The sequence below is a fragment of the Suricata suricatta genome, chromosome 14, assembly GCF_006229205.1.
Source record: "Suricata suricatta isolate VVHF042 chromosome 14, meerkat_22Aug2017_6uvM2_HiC, whole genome shotgun sequence".
Classification (NCBI taxonomy): domain Eukaryota; kingdom Metazoa; phylum Chordata; class Mammalia; order Carnivora; family Herpestidae; genus Suricata; species Suricata suricatta.
In genome coordinates this window covers 20,981,099-20,994,528 of record NC_043713.1, presented here as the reverse complement: position 1 = coordinate 20,994,528, position 13,430 = coordinate 20,981,099, and the positions used below count along the sequence as shown (strand labels likewise).

The 13,430-nt window shown below is 34.5% G+C and overlaps 1 protein-coding gene across 1 annotated transcript in view; it reads left to right on the top strand.

Moving 5' to 3' along the window:
- Nucleotides 1–13,430, top strand: part of DCC (DCC netrin 1 receptor) — a 727,087-nt gene that overhangs the window by 445,341 nt on the left and 268,316 nt on the right. The window contains exon 12 of the mRNA XM_029921550.1: nucleotides 6,864–6,913. Coding sequence (XP_029777410.1) covers nucleotides 6,864–6,913 — 50 coding nt within the window. The remainder of the gene's footprint in view (nucleotides 1–6,863; nucleotides 6,914–13,430) is intronic.

Below are 13,430 nucleotides of genomic sequence, written 5' to 3'. Positions count from 1 at the left end.
CAGGATTCATTGTCTCGCCACTTTGAAGAATGAAGAGGTTGGATGCAAAATCAGCCACAGGCAAGTTTATTAGAGTGTAAGATTAGGAAGGAAGAATAGTATGAAAGCTCTCTTTACTGAGAGGTGGCATTTTTTTAAATGTTTGTTTAATTTTGAGAGAGAGGCAGCCTGTAAGTGGGGGAGGGGCAGAGAGAGAGGAAGAGACAGTACCGGAATCAGGCTCTGGGCTCAGCGCTGTCAGCACAGAGCCCAAGGCAAGGCTCGCCCTCACAAGCCACGATATTATGACCTGAGGCGAAGTCAGTGCTTAACTGACTAAGCCACCCAAGGGAGCCACCCAGGCACCCCAAGAGGAGGATTTTGAAAGTGACTTAGAGGCAAGGGTCCTGGTTTTATAAGGCTCTGGTCAGCCCTCGGGCTACACTACCCTCCCCCCCTTACTTCTTCTCAGGTTTTATCCTTATTGGCCTGATAGCTCTAGGCACTAGGTTGTCCATTCTTGACTGGCTGGTTTCCAGTGTATGAGGAGTGGCCTATGGCCATACTTAGGTCTTTTGTCAAATTCCTGAGGGAATCCTCAGGGGAAATACATTCTCCAGAGGAGCCTTATGCCTGAGGGGTTTGCTGTGGTCAGACCCTCCTCCCAGCATTTTTCCAAAACAGGTGTTTTTCCCCACCCAGGGACCTCAGGCAGGTCCTATCCTTTCCCTCTTTGCCTATTTTATCCCATTTTTTCCATCGTATTTGTAGGTTATCTTCAAAAGTATGCGTACTGCCTAAGAGTTCAAATTATTTGGGGAGGGGTGGTTTCTATATGTTTGTAAACACAAACACATTTGTGCATGTATGTTGACTAATTTACATTGGTGTGATTTTTATTTCTCATTTTAAAGGGGAGTAGATGATTAAAAGTATAAATGATGGACAGTTCTAGGTATACCTCTTAACTTGAAAATATGTCATAAAGATTTAGGCCATATAATCCATTATTGCGGGTTTAAAACTAAATATGAGAGTGCATAATTTTAGTTGTGCCTTGCCTAACAAATGAAATATTAGACATATTTTCTTAAATATCATAAAAGAGAGGAAGAACTCTTAATGAAAAAGATGGATTTGGCAAAGCAGTAGCAGAGGAAACTAGACATCTGAGAAAAAGATAATGAAATGTTGGGAAATTTAATGACAAGTGAAAATAGAGGACAGCAGAGTACACGATGTGGGGCGGATGGAAATTGAGGCAGGCGTCGAGACGCGGAGACGGCCTCCGTGAATATTAAAAAGGCAGCAAGCTATCTCTTTTCAGCAATGGTTTCCATGTTGTATATAATTCTATAAATTATTGATCTGCTGAATTTCAAGGGAAAAAAAGACTTTACCTTGTGATTCCTTAACCAATCCATCATTCTTTAATCTAGAAGAGTATCTGGGCAGATAGTTCACACAATATCAGTGGAATGAGGAAGGTCATGCATGCTGTTAAGGACCGTGCAGTGAAGACACAGGAGCGATGCTCATTTGCAATTTCAACTTAGAAAAATTTATATATGACACCATTTCAGTATCGTTTTTAATGCCCATCCATCTGATTCTGTTATTGAAGACAGAATATTTATTGGCAGAATAAATTACTTTGCAACTTATAATTATAAAAATAAAAGGAAAACAAATGAAAATGAATATTTTACATAATTTATGTAGATTTCATTCACACTCAACTGTAATACTGTGGCCTTATTCTCTACTTTGGTTTTAAATGTCATAAGTGAGAGAGATAGATTATTACTCATTAGTCCAAGAATGATTATCTCTAAGTGTTGTAACAATTAGGACTTAAAAAATGCCTGTCACTAAATAAAAGGATTTCATGACCCTAACCCAACGAGCATCATTGTGCAAAGGATGCCAACTTCTCTTTATCGATGTGTTTGATAGGAGAAAACGGGAACTGAATGGCCCCTTCGAGTGGGCTCCTGAAACTTGTCTGTATTCATCTTCACAGTCAGTTCATCTCTTTTGATTTCCAACAAAAAACCTGCACCCTTGACTTTCTCTCTCTTATTGGCCAGTCCCCTTCTTTTCGCTCAACCTGATATCATCTATTAAAACTGCCCATGCTGAAGTCACACCTCATGCAAAGATATTTATTTGTAAATATTTTATTTATTTATTTAATCACTTTTCATAGTCTCCTACTCTCTAGCCTCTAGTCTAAAGCTGTCTTCTTGATTTTCTGGATGTTATAAAAGGGAGTTGTGAAAATTAGATGAGCTAATCCACGTAAGCACCAAAAATATGAACATGGCATGTATTTAAGTGTTCGATAGATATTATCTATGACAATGTACTGTCACTTTTCTCTGTATATTCCATGTTCTTTAATGTGAAGGATGCTCTTATATCCATCTCTGCATTCATCATGTTGGTATATATTTAGTAAATTAATCAGACAGTTAAGCCAAACAATACAATTGTTTTTATGTATAGACTCCTCTTTACGACTTTCTTTCCACTTTTGTGGCTGATTTAATAGATGACTATGCCTAAATGCCTCCATGTTATTGAGGGCACCACATTTCTTATCAGGTCAGAGGAATCCTTCCTATAAAAATTGATATTGGGATGAGAGAAAAATTGAATAAAAGCAACAATGAAATGCAAATAATGTTTTTTTCCTGAATTAATTATTCCAATGGTATTCCTGTTATGCTAAAATGCTTATGAAGATTTCTATCCTGATAAGCTCTCATATCTAATATAGCCTGCTTTAATTGTTTTTCTGAGAAGAAAAAAATGTCTTTCATTCAAATTCCTCCACTTACTGTACTATTCATATATAATGATCTGCTGCTTTAAATCATTTGAGATTGTAGAGCATCAGATCTAGGCAGCCTAATGCTTAGCATGGAATGTAACTAGTTTTTACCAATTTGTTCGCAGATAGTTTCTCTTGAACTAGTTGACAAGTGTAGGTCATTAAAACATTTTATGAATCAATTGATATTTATGAGCTTCCATGCCAGCTTCTTCTGTGCCCACAAGCAGAGGGACCCAATTTCATAGACAAACTTCACTATAAGAAGGTGCTTTTTACTGTTATCACTGGTATTCATTGAGTACTTATTAGTACAAGGTGCTGTTCTGATCACTTTGCCTTAATAACCTTTAATCCTCATGATATTATAAGTTTTTCCTACTTTACAGATGGCAAAACTAATATTAGAAAGAGGTCACAAAAGCTAGCCTAGTAAGCAGCAGAGTCAGAGCACAAGCTAGTAAGAAAAGAAGCAAGGTTTAATGTGAAAAATCTTGAGTTTCTCTGATTCGATAATGAATTTCTTATATTAATTGCTGAAAGTACAAAGCCCCTAATTATATATGAATTATTTAATCCATAAAGATGCGTATAGGACAGCACACATTTGGTAAGGGGAAGAATTCAAGTGCCTCTCTATATGGAGGTTCATTTACAAATGTGGGAACTTTATCTACCTTACAGAATATATCATCATCATCATATATATCAAACCAGCATGTTCCACCATACTGAGGGTAGTTTCTAGACCAAATATCTCTGATTGGCCTTAACCAACCTATTATAAATGACAAATTGCTTGACATTTGGAAGGGAAAACAATGTACCATGACCTTCCTCTTTACTTCCTGAGACAATGAAATATCTCAGGAAGTCAAATAAAGAAAATCTCAAAAAAAAAAAAATAGATTCCTCTGATTTCTACCAAGCTTCTAATCCTATCTACTGTATCTATTTAAGTCTCAGTAATATGGGAATTGATAGTGAGAGGGTTGGGGGGAGGGATTGATAACTAAAAATGCTGTAGAATAACTCTCTACTTTTTTCCTGATTACATAAGGCAAGAACAGCCCATGGGCTACAGGCTTGTGAAATTATATGATAGAGCACTTAGCATTTTTCAGTTGGTGTCTATTTTAATTTTCAATACTTTATAAAATAATTTGAACATGGATCATATTAAATTCTTCCTCATTGTGAGGATGACAGTCTGTTTAGTTTTTCTGATCATACACATTGTTATTATTTCCAGCCTACTCTAATATTTCCTCTTTTAAAGAAACAGAATGTGGAGATGGTCTTATTAAAGCCTCCGCATTCTCCCCTCTCCTCAAGACTGGACTGGGATGCCCAGGGGTCTGTGAAGGTAGTTTAGGGAAGTCCATTTCATTAATATAATGTTTGAGAAGAGTCCAGAAGATAGGAAGTTTGCCAAATGCAGAAGAGCCCTTCTGACTATTTAGCTTTAGAGGAAAAAAAAGCCTTAATGTTCTAATCATAGTAACATGAAAATAGAATATAAGAAAAAGGAGTGAAAATTTTAGACATGAGTTTTAAAGGAAACTGTAAAAAAATATATTTTTAGAACTCTACAATAAAGGACATCCAAATGTCACCAAAAACATGAAAAGATGCTTCACATTACTAGTCCTCAGGAAAAATCAAATAAAACACTACATACCTACCAAATGACTAAAATGAAAAAGACTCAGATAAAACAAAGGTTGGTAACAATGTGGAGATTCTGGACATTTGCTACATTCTTAGTAGGAGTTTAAATTGGTAAGACCACTTTGGAAAATTTTATCTACTAAAGCTTAACGTATGCCTAAGCCCCATAAAGTTTTCTGCTGCTGCCAGTATTTCCACTGCTAGGGATATAAAGGTATATAAAGAAGAGAATGAGTGCACTTGCTCGTCAAAAGACATGTACAAAAATTTTCATAGGAGATTTAGTCTCACAGCCCCAAATCTAAAGTAGTCCAATGCCATTCATCAATAGAACAAGTAAATATAAAATAGAATAGTCATATATTATAATACATAAGAGCAATAAAAAAACAAATAAAAACACCAGAACTATAACTAGATGCAACAGACTGAATGAAACTCAAAAAATAATAATGAGCAAGAGAAGCCAGTCTAGAAATAATAACTGATTTCATTTTTAGTAAGCTCAAAAGCAAGCTAAACTAATTGATGGTGTCAGAAGTCAGAATAGTGGTTACTCTTAGAATGATATTGATTGGGAGGAGACTCAAGTGAACTTTCCAGGATACTGAATATATTCTACATCTTGAGCTAGGTGGTATTTAAATGTTAACATACCCACACACATATAATTTTATCCAATCATGCATACAAGATTTGTGCATTATACTATATGTATGTTATACTTAATTAAAAAATAAAACTGCAAAAAGAAAGCTTGTTATGACCAAAACTCTGAATATGAAAAAAGTTTTATGTCTCGTAATCTCTCTGTTAATTAATTAATTCAACACATATTTGCAGAATGCGACACTCTTGATGTTACTGAGGATTCAACATCTAAAAAGACAAAAATCCTAGTCCCTGTGGGAAATTCCTATTTTATTTGAAAATAAATATAATATTCTTTAATATTTAATATATATTCTATAATATAAAGTAAGTTGAACAATAAAATCGATTTCTTAAATTATAAAATGTTTTTTGAAAGAATTATTGACCTAATTCATAAAAACAAGACTCCAGTGAGTGTTCTTTATTACAAGCTACATTGCCACAGTCTTTATCAAGTACTAAGCTAAGAAGTTCAAAAATCAAAACAGAGTGATTATAATTCATAAGGTGTCCAGGAAGGTCCGGGAGCTAATACTTAAGTAAGTATTTATTTGTTCATGTAATCATTGAGTCAGAAATATTAGTTGAATGTCAGTTTGGAGGTTGTAAAGATTAATCAGATATATCATACCCTCATGGTGATTACTTTCAGAAAGTAAAACCAGAGTAGAGCATAAATGAATTCAAGGTAAAATATAATTACCCTATTGAAATGTAGATCTTGTCCAAGTTCAAGTTAAAAAAGGGGCAAGGTGACAGAAAATGGCCTTTAAATTCTTGAAAATGCTAAGAGCAGTTCTTCTCTGTTAATCAGTTTATCATGAACAAAATAGGGACTACATTTTACAGATTAATATGTGTTAAGCATTTACTGAATGCTACTTCTATTTCTTTTCTGGGGCAAAAATTTTTATTTTGTTTATGATTTATCTAAGACATCTAAGATAGTTCAGACACATAATAGCTATTTAGTGAAGAGTTGTCTAAATTATTCATAGGATAGAATAGTCACTTTTTATATAGTAAATATTCATCACAAGTATTATAAAGAAGGTTGTGTATGTTCTTCCTTTTTCCATGAAGGAATCAGGCAATCAAAACGCAGACAAGAGAAAAAAAAATACTTAGAAAATCCACAAAGAAAAATAAACTACCTCTTTGTTCGTGGAATTGACTCACTGATGTTATTTGATAACCTGCTTGCATCTATGACACATAGGTTTAATTACATACAGATAGAAAGAGGATGTATATCTTCTTTTGTCTTTTAAGAGATAATAAAGATTGCATTAAGGGGATTAAGCAACATGACTGACCATTAGAGTGACATATTTTATAATAAAACCATGCAGATCCTGAAATACACAATACCTTAAGCCTTTAAAACCACTCCAGGAAATCTGTGTGTTTTTATTGGCTTCTCTGGGAAGGTAATAACAAGAAAGCTGAAATTAAATGGCAGTATTTGGTATCACGGCAGGTGTTCTCCTACCTAACAGTTTTGGGGGCTCCCTATATGGATAACTGGCCTACCAAGTGAGAAAAAATAGACAGATGCAGTTATTTTTCATCTCTCCAGGGAAATTTTGAAGTCCCACCTGCATCAGCCTACCTAATTATCATCATGAACTGTGAAAGTCACGCTTTCTCTTTTCACAGGGGGTTGTAGTTTCTCCTTTATGACTTTGGCAATAACCATCTCACCTTGTCTTATTCCTTTTAGTGCCAAGTGCCCCGCCTCAGAACGTCTCCCTGGAAGTAGTCAATTCAAGGGTAAGTAATGGAAAGTTTCGCTCTTTCATTACTTACATGTGTAATGTTCACTTACCCATTCATTCACCTTCTTGAGAGGCATGGTGGTTTCCATGTGAAGAAATGTTCCAGAACAGCACAGCACAGGGAGGGAGTGGCATTGATTCTGCACCTTCTTCAACCACACTGGAATTAATTAAAGGAAACATGTATTTACTAACAGCACACAGTTTTATAAATGGGACAGTGATTAAAGTCTATTCCATCAGGAACAAAAGTGTCTATACCTGCAGTGACTACATAGGACATAATGTGCTAGATAGAGCAACTGAATGAAGGAATGAATAACGTCTTCACCTTGAGAGAGGTGGAAGAGAGAGACTTTGTTTCCTGACAGATTAGTTAGAATGGAATATTTCAACATCATCTCTATTTCTCACTTGTAAATATATGCATTGAACCTTCTTGAGGTCCAATAAGGTTATATTTATGAAGCAGTGCTATCCATTGATTAATGTTTTCCTGGCCTGGAAAGTTGACATAACTTTCAAATGGACTTAAAGTAGGCTAGGTGTAGCTGATGATAAGGAGCCTAAAGCCAGAAATCAGTTTTCTAGAAACATCTCCTTATTTCAAGTGTTCTTTGCGTTTGAAAATCAGCTAAAGCCGTATAGTACAGTGAGGCAAACAAGGATCGGTTTGGCTTGACTGTTTTTCACCACTTGGTTGTCTGCTCCCTGGGAAATAATTTCACTATTCCTGGGCCTCAGTGAGGGGGATTCAGCCTAACTAGTGTCTAAACTCTGGGAGACAGCAGGGAAATTATACAAGTCTTAGAAAAAATCATACTCTAGTTTTTATCCTAGCTTTCTCTTTTAATAGCTGTATGTGATCTTAGAAAAGTCTCTAATTCATGTAATATGAATATTAATGCTTTCCTTATTGATTTATCATGAGGAAGTAGTAATATAACATTTACATAGAATCTAATTTTGTATCAGTAACTATTACTTCATTCAACGTACAGTTCCTTGCCAAATTTTGCAAAAATCTCTGGTGAAACCCTGTTTGTGACTTTGATCAGATTTGCCTCTGTCAAATAAATTTATCTTTTGGAACAGGTGAAATGTCTCTAAAATTGTTAGCCTCTTTTACTTTTAGTCCCTATATTGGATAAAAACTGGTCAAACACATTTAAAATGAGAAGGAGTAAAAAAAGTGAACTTAGAAAAAAATGAACTAGAGGAAAATAACCAGACATAAGTCAATATTCCCTAAAAACTATATTTTAATTTACAACAACTTTAAATGTTTTACAGATGCGCCATTCAAATTAGGAGAGTGCCAAATCATAGTCAAGTAGATCTTTACAATTATTGTAGGTTTTTAATGAATGAAATTTGGAAAACACATTTTGATTTTTCTTGTTTTAATGACTTATTTTTATTAGAGTTTTCACCTGCCTCACATCTTTCCTTCAGAACAGAACGTAGAAATTGATACAAGCTATTTTATGTGTATGTATGTGTGGCCATGTTCCATAAAAGTCTACTCTAGTAAATAATGAATGTTTTCTTCTGAAAGTGAATAAGTCATTATTAAATGACCTTGGATGCTGACTGTATTTAAATATGGATTTTTTTACCTCTCTGAAAAAGGAATTCCTTTTACACAAAATTGGATTTTCAACCGATTTCTATATGTGTATACAAATACCCCAGCCTGTACTCTTCTGTAACATGCAATGCTTGCAACAACCAAGTGGAAGCACTCCTGTTTCTATCCTCTTGTGGTTACATCTGGAACACCGCACGGCTAGAAAATTTAACTTGCTCATTAGCTCTTCAGAATGAATACAGCAGGCCCAGGCACAGGAAAGCCATTTATTTGCCTCTCCTTCTCTTTGTTATCTTATTTCCTAGCTTTTATGAAGTTATAAATTACGAATTTGAATTCTTCTTGGATTCTTCTTGGATGGTTACCAAGGAGAAAGAAACTGGATGGCCAAAACACTGCTTTGTTTTGTTTTTATTCCTGATGTTGATAAAGAGAAAGATAAAACCAGTATTATATTTTGATGTTATTGCGTTTGAAACAAAAGTTCTCAAATATATTAGTATTTAGCCCTGACTATTACCATTTTAAGAAACAAAATTTATTTAAAAAGGAATATTTTAGTTAAGTAACTAGTATTATTATCTTTAAACTAGATGAATTAAACATTTATGTCATTCATTTTACTTGAGATTTCTATTTGATATGGAAGGAAGAGAGCCATATTTATACATTTTTATTCTATATAATATTGCAATTACTGAACATAACTGATATTTTATTGACAGTTCATGAGAAAATTTGGTGGTGTTAATATTTTTGCACACAGATGACTAGGATTTCTTTCTTTCTTTTTTAAATTTATTTATTTTGAGAGAGAGAGAGAGAGAAAGCACGTGTGCATGTGGGGGGAAGAGAAAAAAGAAAAAGGGAGAGAGAATCCCAGGTAGGCTCTGCACATGTAGGGCTTGAACTCACAAATCATGAGATCATAACCTGAGCTGAAGTTGGATGCTTAACTAACTGAGCCACCCAGGTGCCTCAATGGTTAGGATTTCTGCACATAAAACTGAAAAGTCACTATAAGGTATAAACTGATCATTTATAGGTACTTGTTAAGGTTCTGGCTACCAATAAGCTAATAGGACAGAGAAATCATGTTGCAGGTTATGGAAACAGTAAGCAATGTTCTCATACATTTAGATAAAAGAACCAAAAGAATTTCTGATACTGTATTGTTCTTGAAACCCCCATACAGCAGATTTTATAAAGCTATAATCATAGAACAGATATGGTTCCCTTTCTGCAAGCTAATAGTGAATACAAATTTTGTTCTGAAGAAATGGCTTTACCTATAGATACTAGATTTTAGGTTATAATGAGTCATGATTGTATGGTTATTTCTTATACCAAAATTTCTTTACAAAATAACATCTCCATTAAAAAAGAGAAAATAATGGTTTACAGTATGGAATTTAAAATGTGACTGTTTTACTAGGGAAACTTTATAATAATTTTCTTAAGATTTTGAAATTCAATTATTATTTAAAGAAATAAATATTATTACTTAATTAGTTGGCTAGAATATAAAGCCTAAATTTGTATTCGCTGTGAAGGGCTTTTGTTGGTACTTGACCATTTTCCTATGTTCTAATACAAAAGTTCTGAGAATAAGAATATTTAGAGAATGCTAGGATTCAAGATGCTGGGCTCCTATCCTAGTTCTCTGAGATCTTACAAAGTCAAGATCAGTTTCATTGATTGATTCAACATTTACTGTGTACTTGTGATATATCTACTATATACTGTAAAGGTACACACACGCAATTATACGTACATACACAATGCATATACACCTACCATACATACCCAGCCTTTGCCTTCATGGAATTCATAATTCAATAGGAAAACATATGAAAGAAAATTCACTTTAAATCTAACCAAATTTGATCTATTCTAACTCCTAATAGTTGACATTATTTTCTCATTGATAAAATGAGAGCGTTGGAGAGATAATCTCTAAAATCTCATATAGCTCCAAACATCTATAACTGGAATTTCACTTGTTAGGCCTTTTCTCAGTCATTTTATCTTCAAAGAATTAGAGAAAATGGCACAAGTATATTGATTATACTGGACTCCATTCACATGTTCAGATATTTGTTGACTGAGACTATAGGCTGGTTACAAAGAATGAAATTTAAAAAAATAAACAAAATCCAGTATAGCACCAGGAATGGATTCTTGTTCAGGTTTAGATTTTTTAAATGTATAATACTGGATTCCTCTCATTATATCATTGCACCTCTCTAGTGTTGAAATTCTTATCCTTGAACACCACATACATCTATCTGGATGTAAATGTTTTGCATTCCTAAAAGTTAATACCGGTTCATCACTCACTGATAGTGTGTGTGATGCCTTAATTACAACAGTAGAAGAGTGACTGGTGTTTTCCTGCATCGTAGTTCCTCACTCCCCTGTGTGACAGCGTATTTCGGCATGCTTAAGTAACTTGAAAATTAATTTACTGATCATTCAAATCCCTTTACCTAAATACTACCCAAAGGGAGAATTAAAACAGCAACTTCCAACTCCAGAAAGCACACTGATCATTTTTGTCCCAGATAGTTTAACATCTTTTTTCCCCTTTCGTTTCTCTTTTCCTTTCTTTCTTTTCTTTCTTAAAAAAGCAAACCAAACAAAAAGTGATGCAGAGGTCATCTAAGTTCTGTGTCATTGGGTAACCTCAGAGGGGTATGCTTCTGAAGATATGGTGTGACAGAATAGGTTTGACTGAAGTCTCTGTCTCCTGTCATTGGACTGATTCTCTTATCAACAGAACTTGATAGTCAGGTGGACAGCTGAGTGAGTCATTTGCATTTGACTCCCAATTGGGATACCCACTTGTTAGGGACTGTGAGGGAAAGCTTAAAGTGAGGAGAGAGGAAAGGGGAAGAATGAAAAACAAAGAGCTGGTGTGAGTTATAATATTAATTTACAGATCCTCTGTGATTTTCACCCTGATTTAGGGTTTCCTCTCTTGGCTGTCCACAGGACACTTGAATTCATACCACCTTCTGCTGTATCTCATCTCCCCTGCAAACACACTGCTCCCACAGATGTTCTAGACCCTCCTCCTCAGTCTGACCAGGGTTTCTGTGAAGGCTGATCTCCCCCTTGTATGTTGCACATAGGCATAGGTCTCAGATTTCTCATGAAAACAAAGTTTTTGTTTGTTTCTCTCCCTGTCTTCTTAAATCCTTCACAAAATACACTTTGGCCACTGAGTTATTTGGAGCCAGAGCTCTGAGTCCTCCTCCAATAAATACAGTTGGTTCAGGAGACCTTAGGTGATTGATACCATGCAAAGATAAATTAGAAACTGGTATTGACAATAATGTTTGCACTCCAAACTTCACACTGAGGTTTATACTCAATCATAATACACAGAGAATTTCTGCTTGATTATAGTGTCTGGTCCAGTTACTCATCAATTCAATTCAAATGGTTGTAGATCTCTTATATTTATTTCAGTCATTGATCCTTCACTGATGCATAACATGAGTGTTCTTTGAGCATAGATAATGTCCAGAGGGGTGTGACTAAAACAGTCTTGGGAAGGGTATGAGGGCAGGAGCATAAGTATGAAGACAACATTTTCTAGTATTTCTTATAGTCCAGTCTTTCTGTTTTTGCCTAGAGTTTATAGAATATACTGGCTATAAGATTGTATGTTATGTTAAAATCAGACAACATGTAATAATTCATGAGAACCCCTCAAGAATAAAACTATCTGGCCTGTAATTGGGAAGGAACCCAGACTGAGGTATCTGCTATCTTGCTTACATTAAAAAAATAGATACATTATATTGTAGTAAAATACATATAACATAAAATTGTCATTTTAACAGTTTTTAAGTGTATGACTAGTGGCATGTGTACATTCACATCATTGTGTGATCATCACCACTCCCAGAATGCTTTTTATCTCAAGTTGAAACTTTCCCCATAAAATAATATGCCCCATTTCTCCCCTTTCTCCAAGGCCCTGCCAACCACCATTCTACTTTCTGCAACTTGACTGATTTTATAAAAAATGAGGGACTGATTCATGAAAAAATAATTATGATTGCCTTTTACTTTATCTTAGTGGAGAAGTGAGAACACCCTTAAAGTTTTATATCTTCCCAGGGAAATGAAGGATCTAATGAATCATAGTGGTCAAGAATATAGGCAAATGCTTTAATTGGCTGGAAGAAACACCTCACTTCCTATTATTGATACTGTTTTCAGAATACTTCAGTTTCCAGGATCCCACGTTTATGAATTATTTTTTTTAACAAATTACTGACAAAATCAACTGGCATAGTTAATAATAAGGAATGAGAAATATATGCATGGGATTGTTCTGGAATGATTCTCAGAACATAATTTTGGTCACCAGCATCAATTTCATATCCCATCACAACTTAGCTAGTAAACCAGTAGCTAAATTGGTCCTTTGATTTTCTTTTGGAGTTCCAATAAGTCAATAGTTTCTATCTTTTTTTTCCCCCAGTGAAAAGACAATGAGTGAATAAACTCTAATGGGAAGGACATTAGGATAGTAAAAAAGTAAATAAATAAACAATTTTAAATAACGTAAATGCATCCTGCCAATTTAAACGCATTCTGTAAATAAGATGAATAAGAGAATACACTGTAAATTCAAAGCATATCTTTGTATCATACTATCACTCATTCTCTCAGAGCTGTTGTTAGAGAGTGCTGACTCATGATATTTTCCCAAGAAATGATATTGTATGGCTTAAAAAGTTGTGTGAAATATAAGTCCCCTGTTAGAGATACTACAGGCTGTGAAAAGCACTTAACTCTGTTTTGGTCAAATAATTTCTTTCTATAGAAGCCTTTTATACTAAACACTATAAAACTTTTTCCATGTTATTTATCTTGGTAATAGTATACACAGTCCAAACAACTT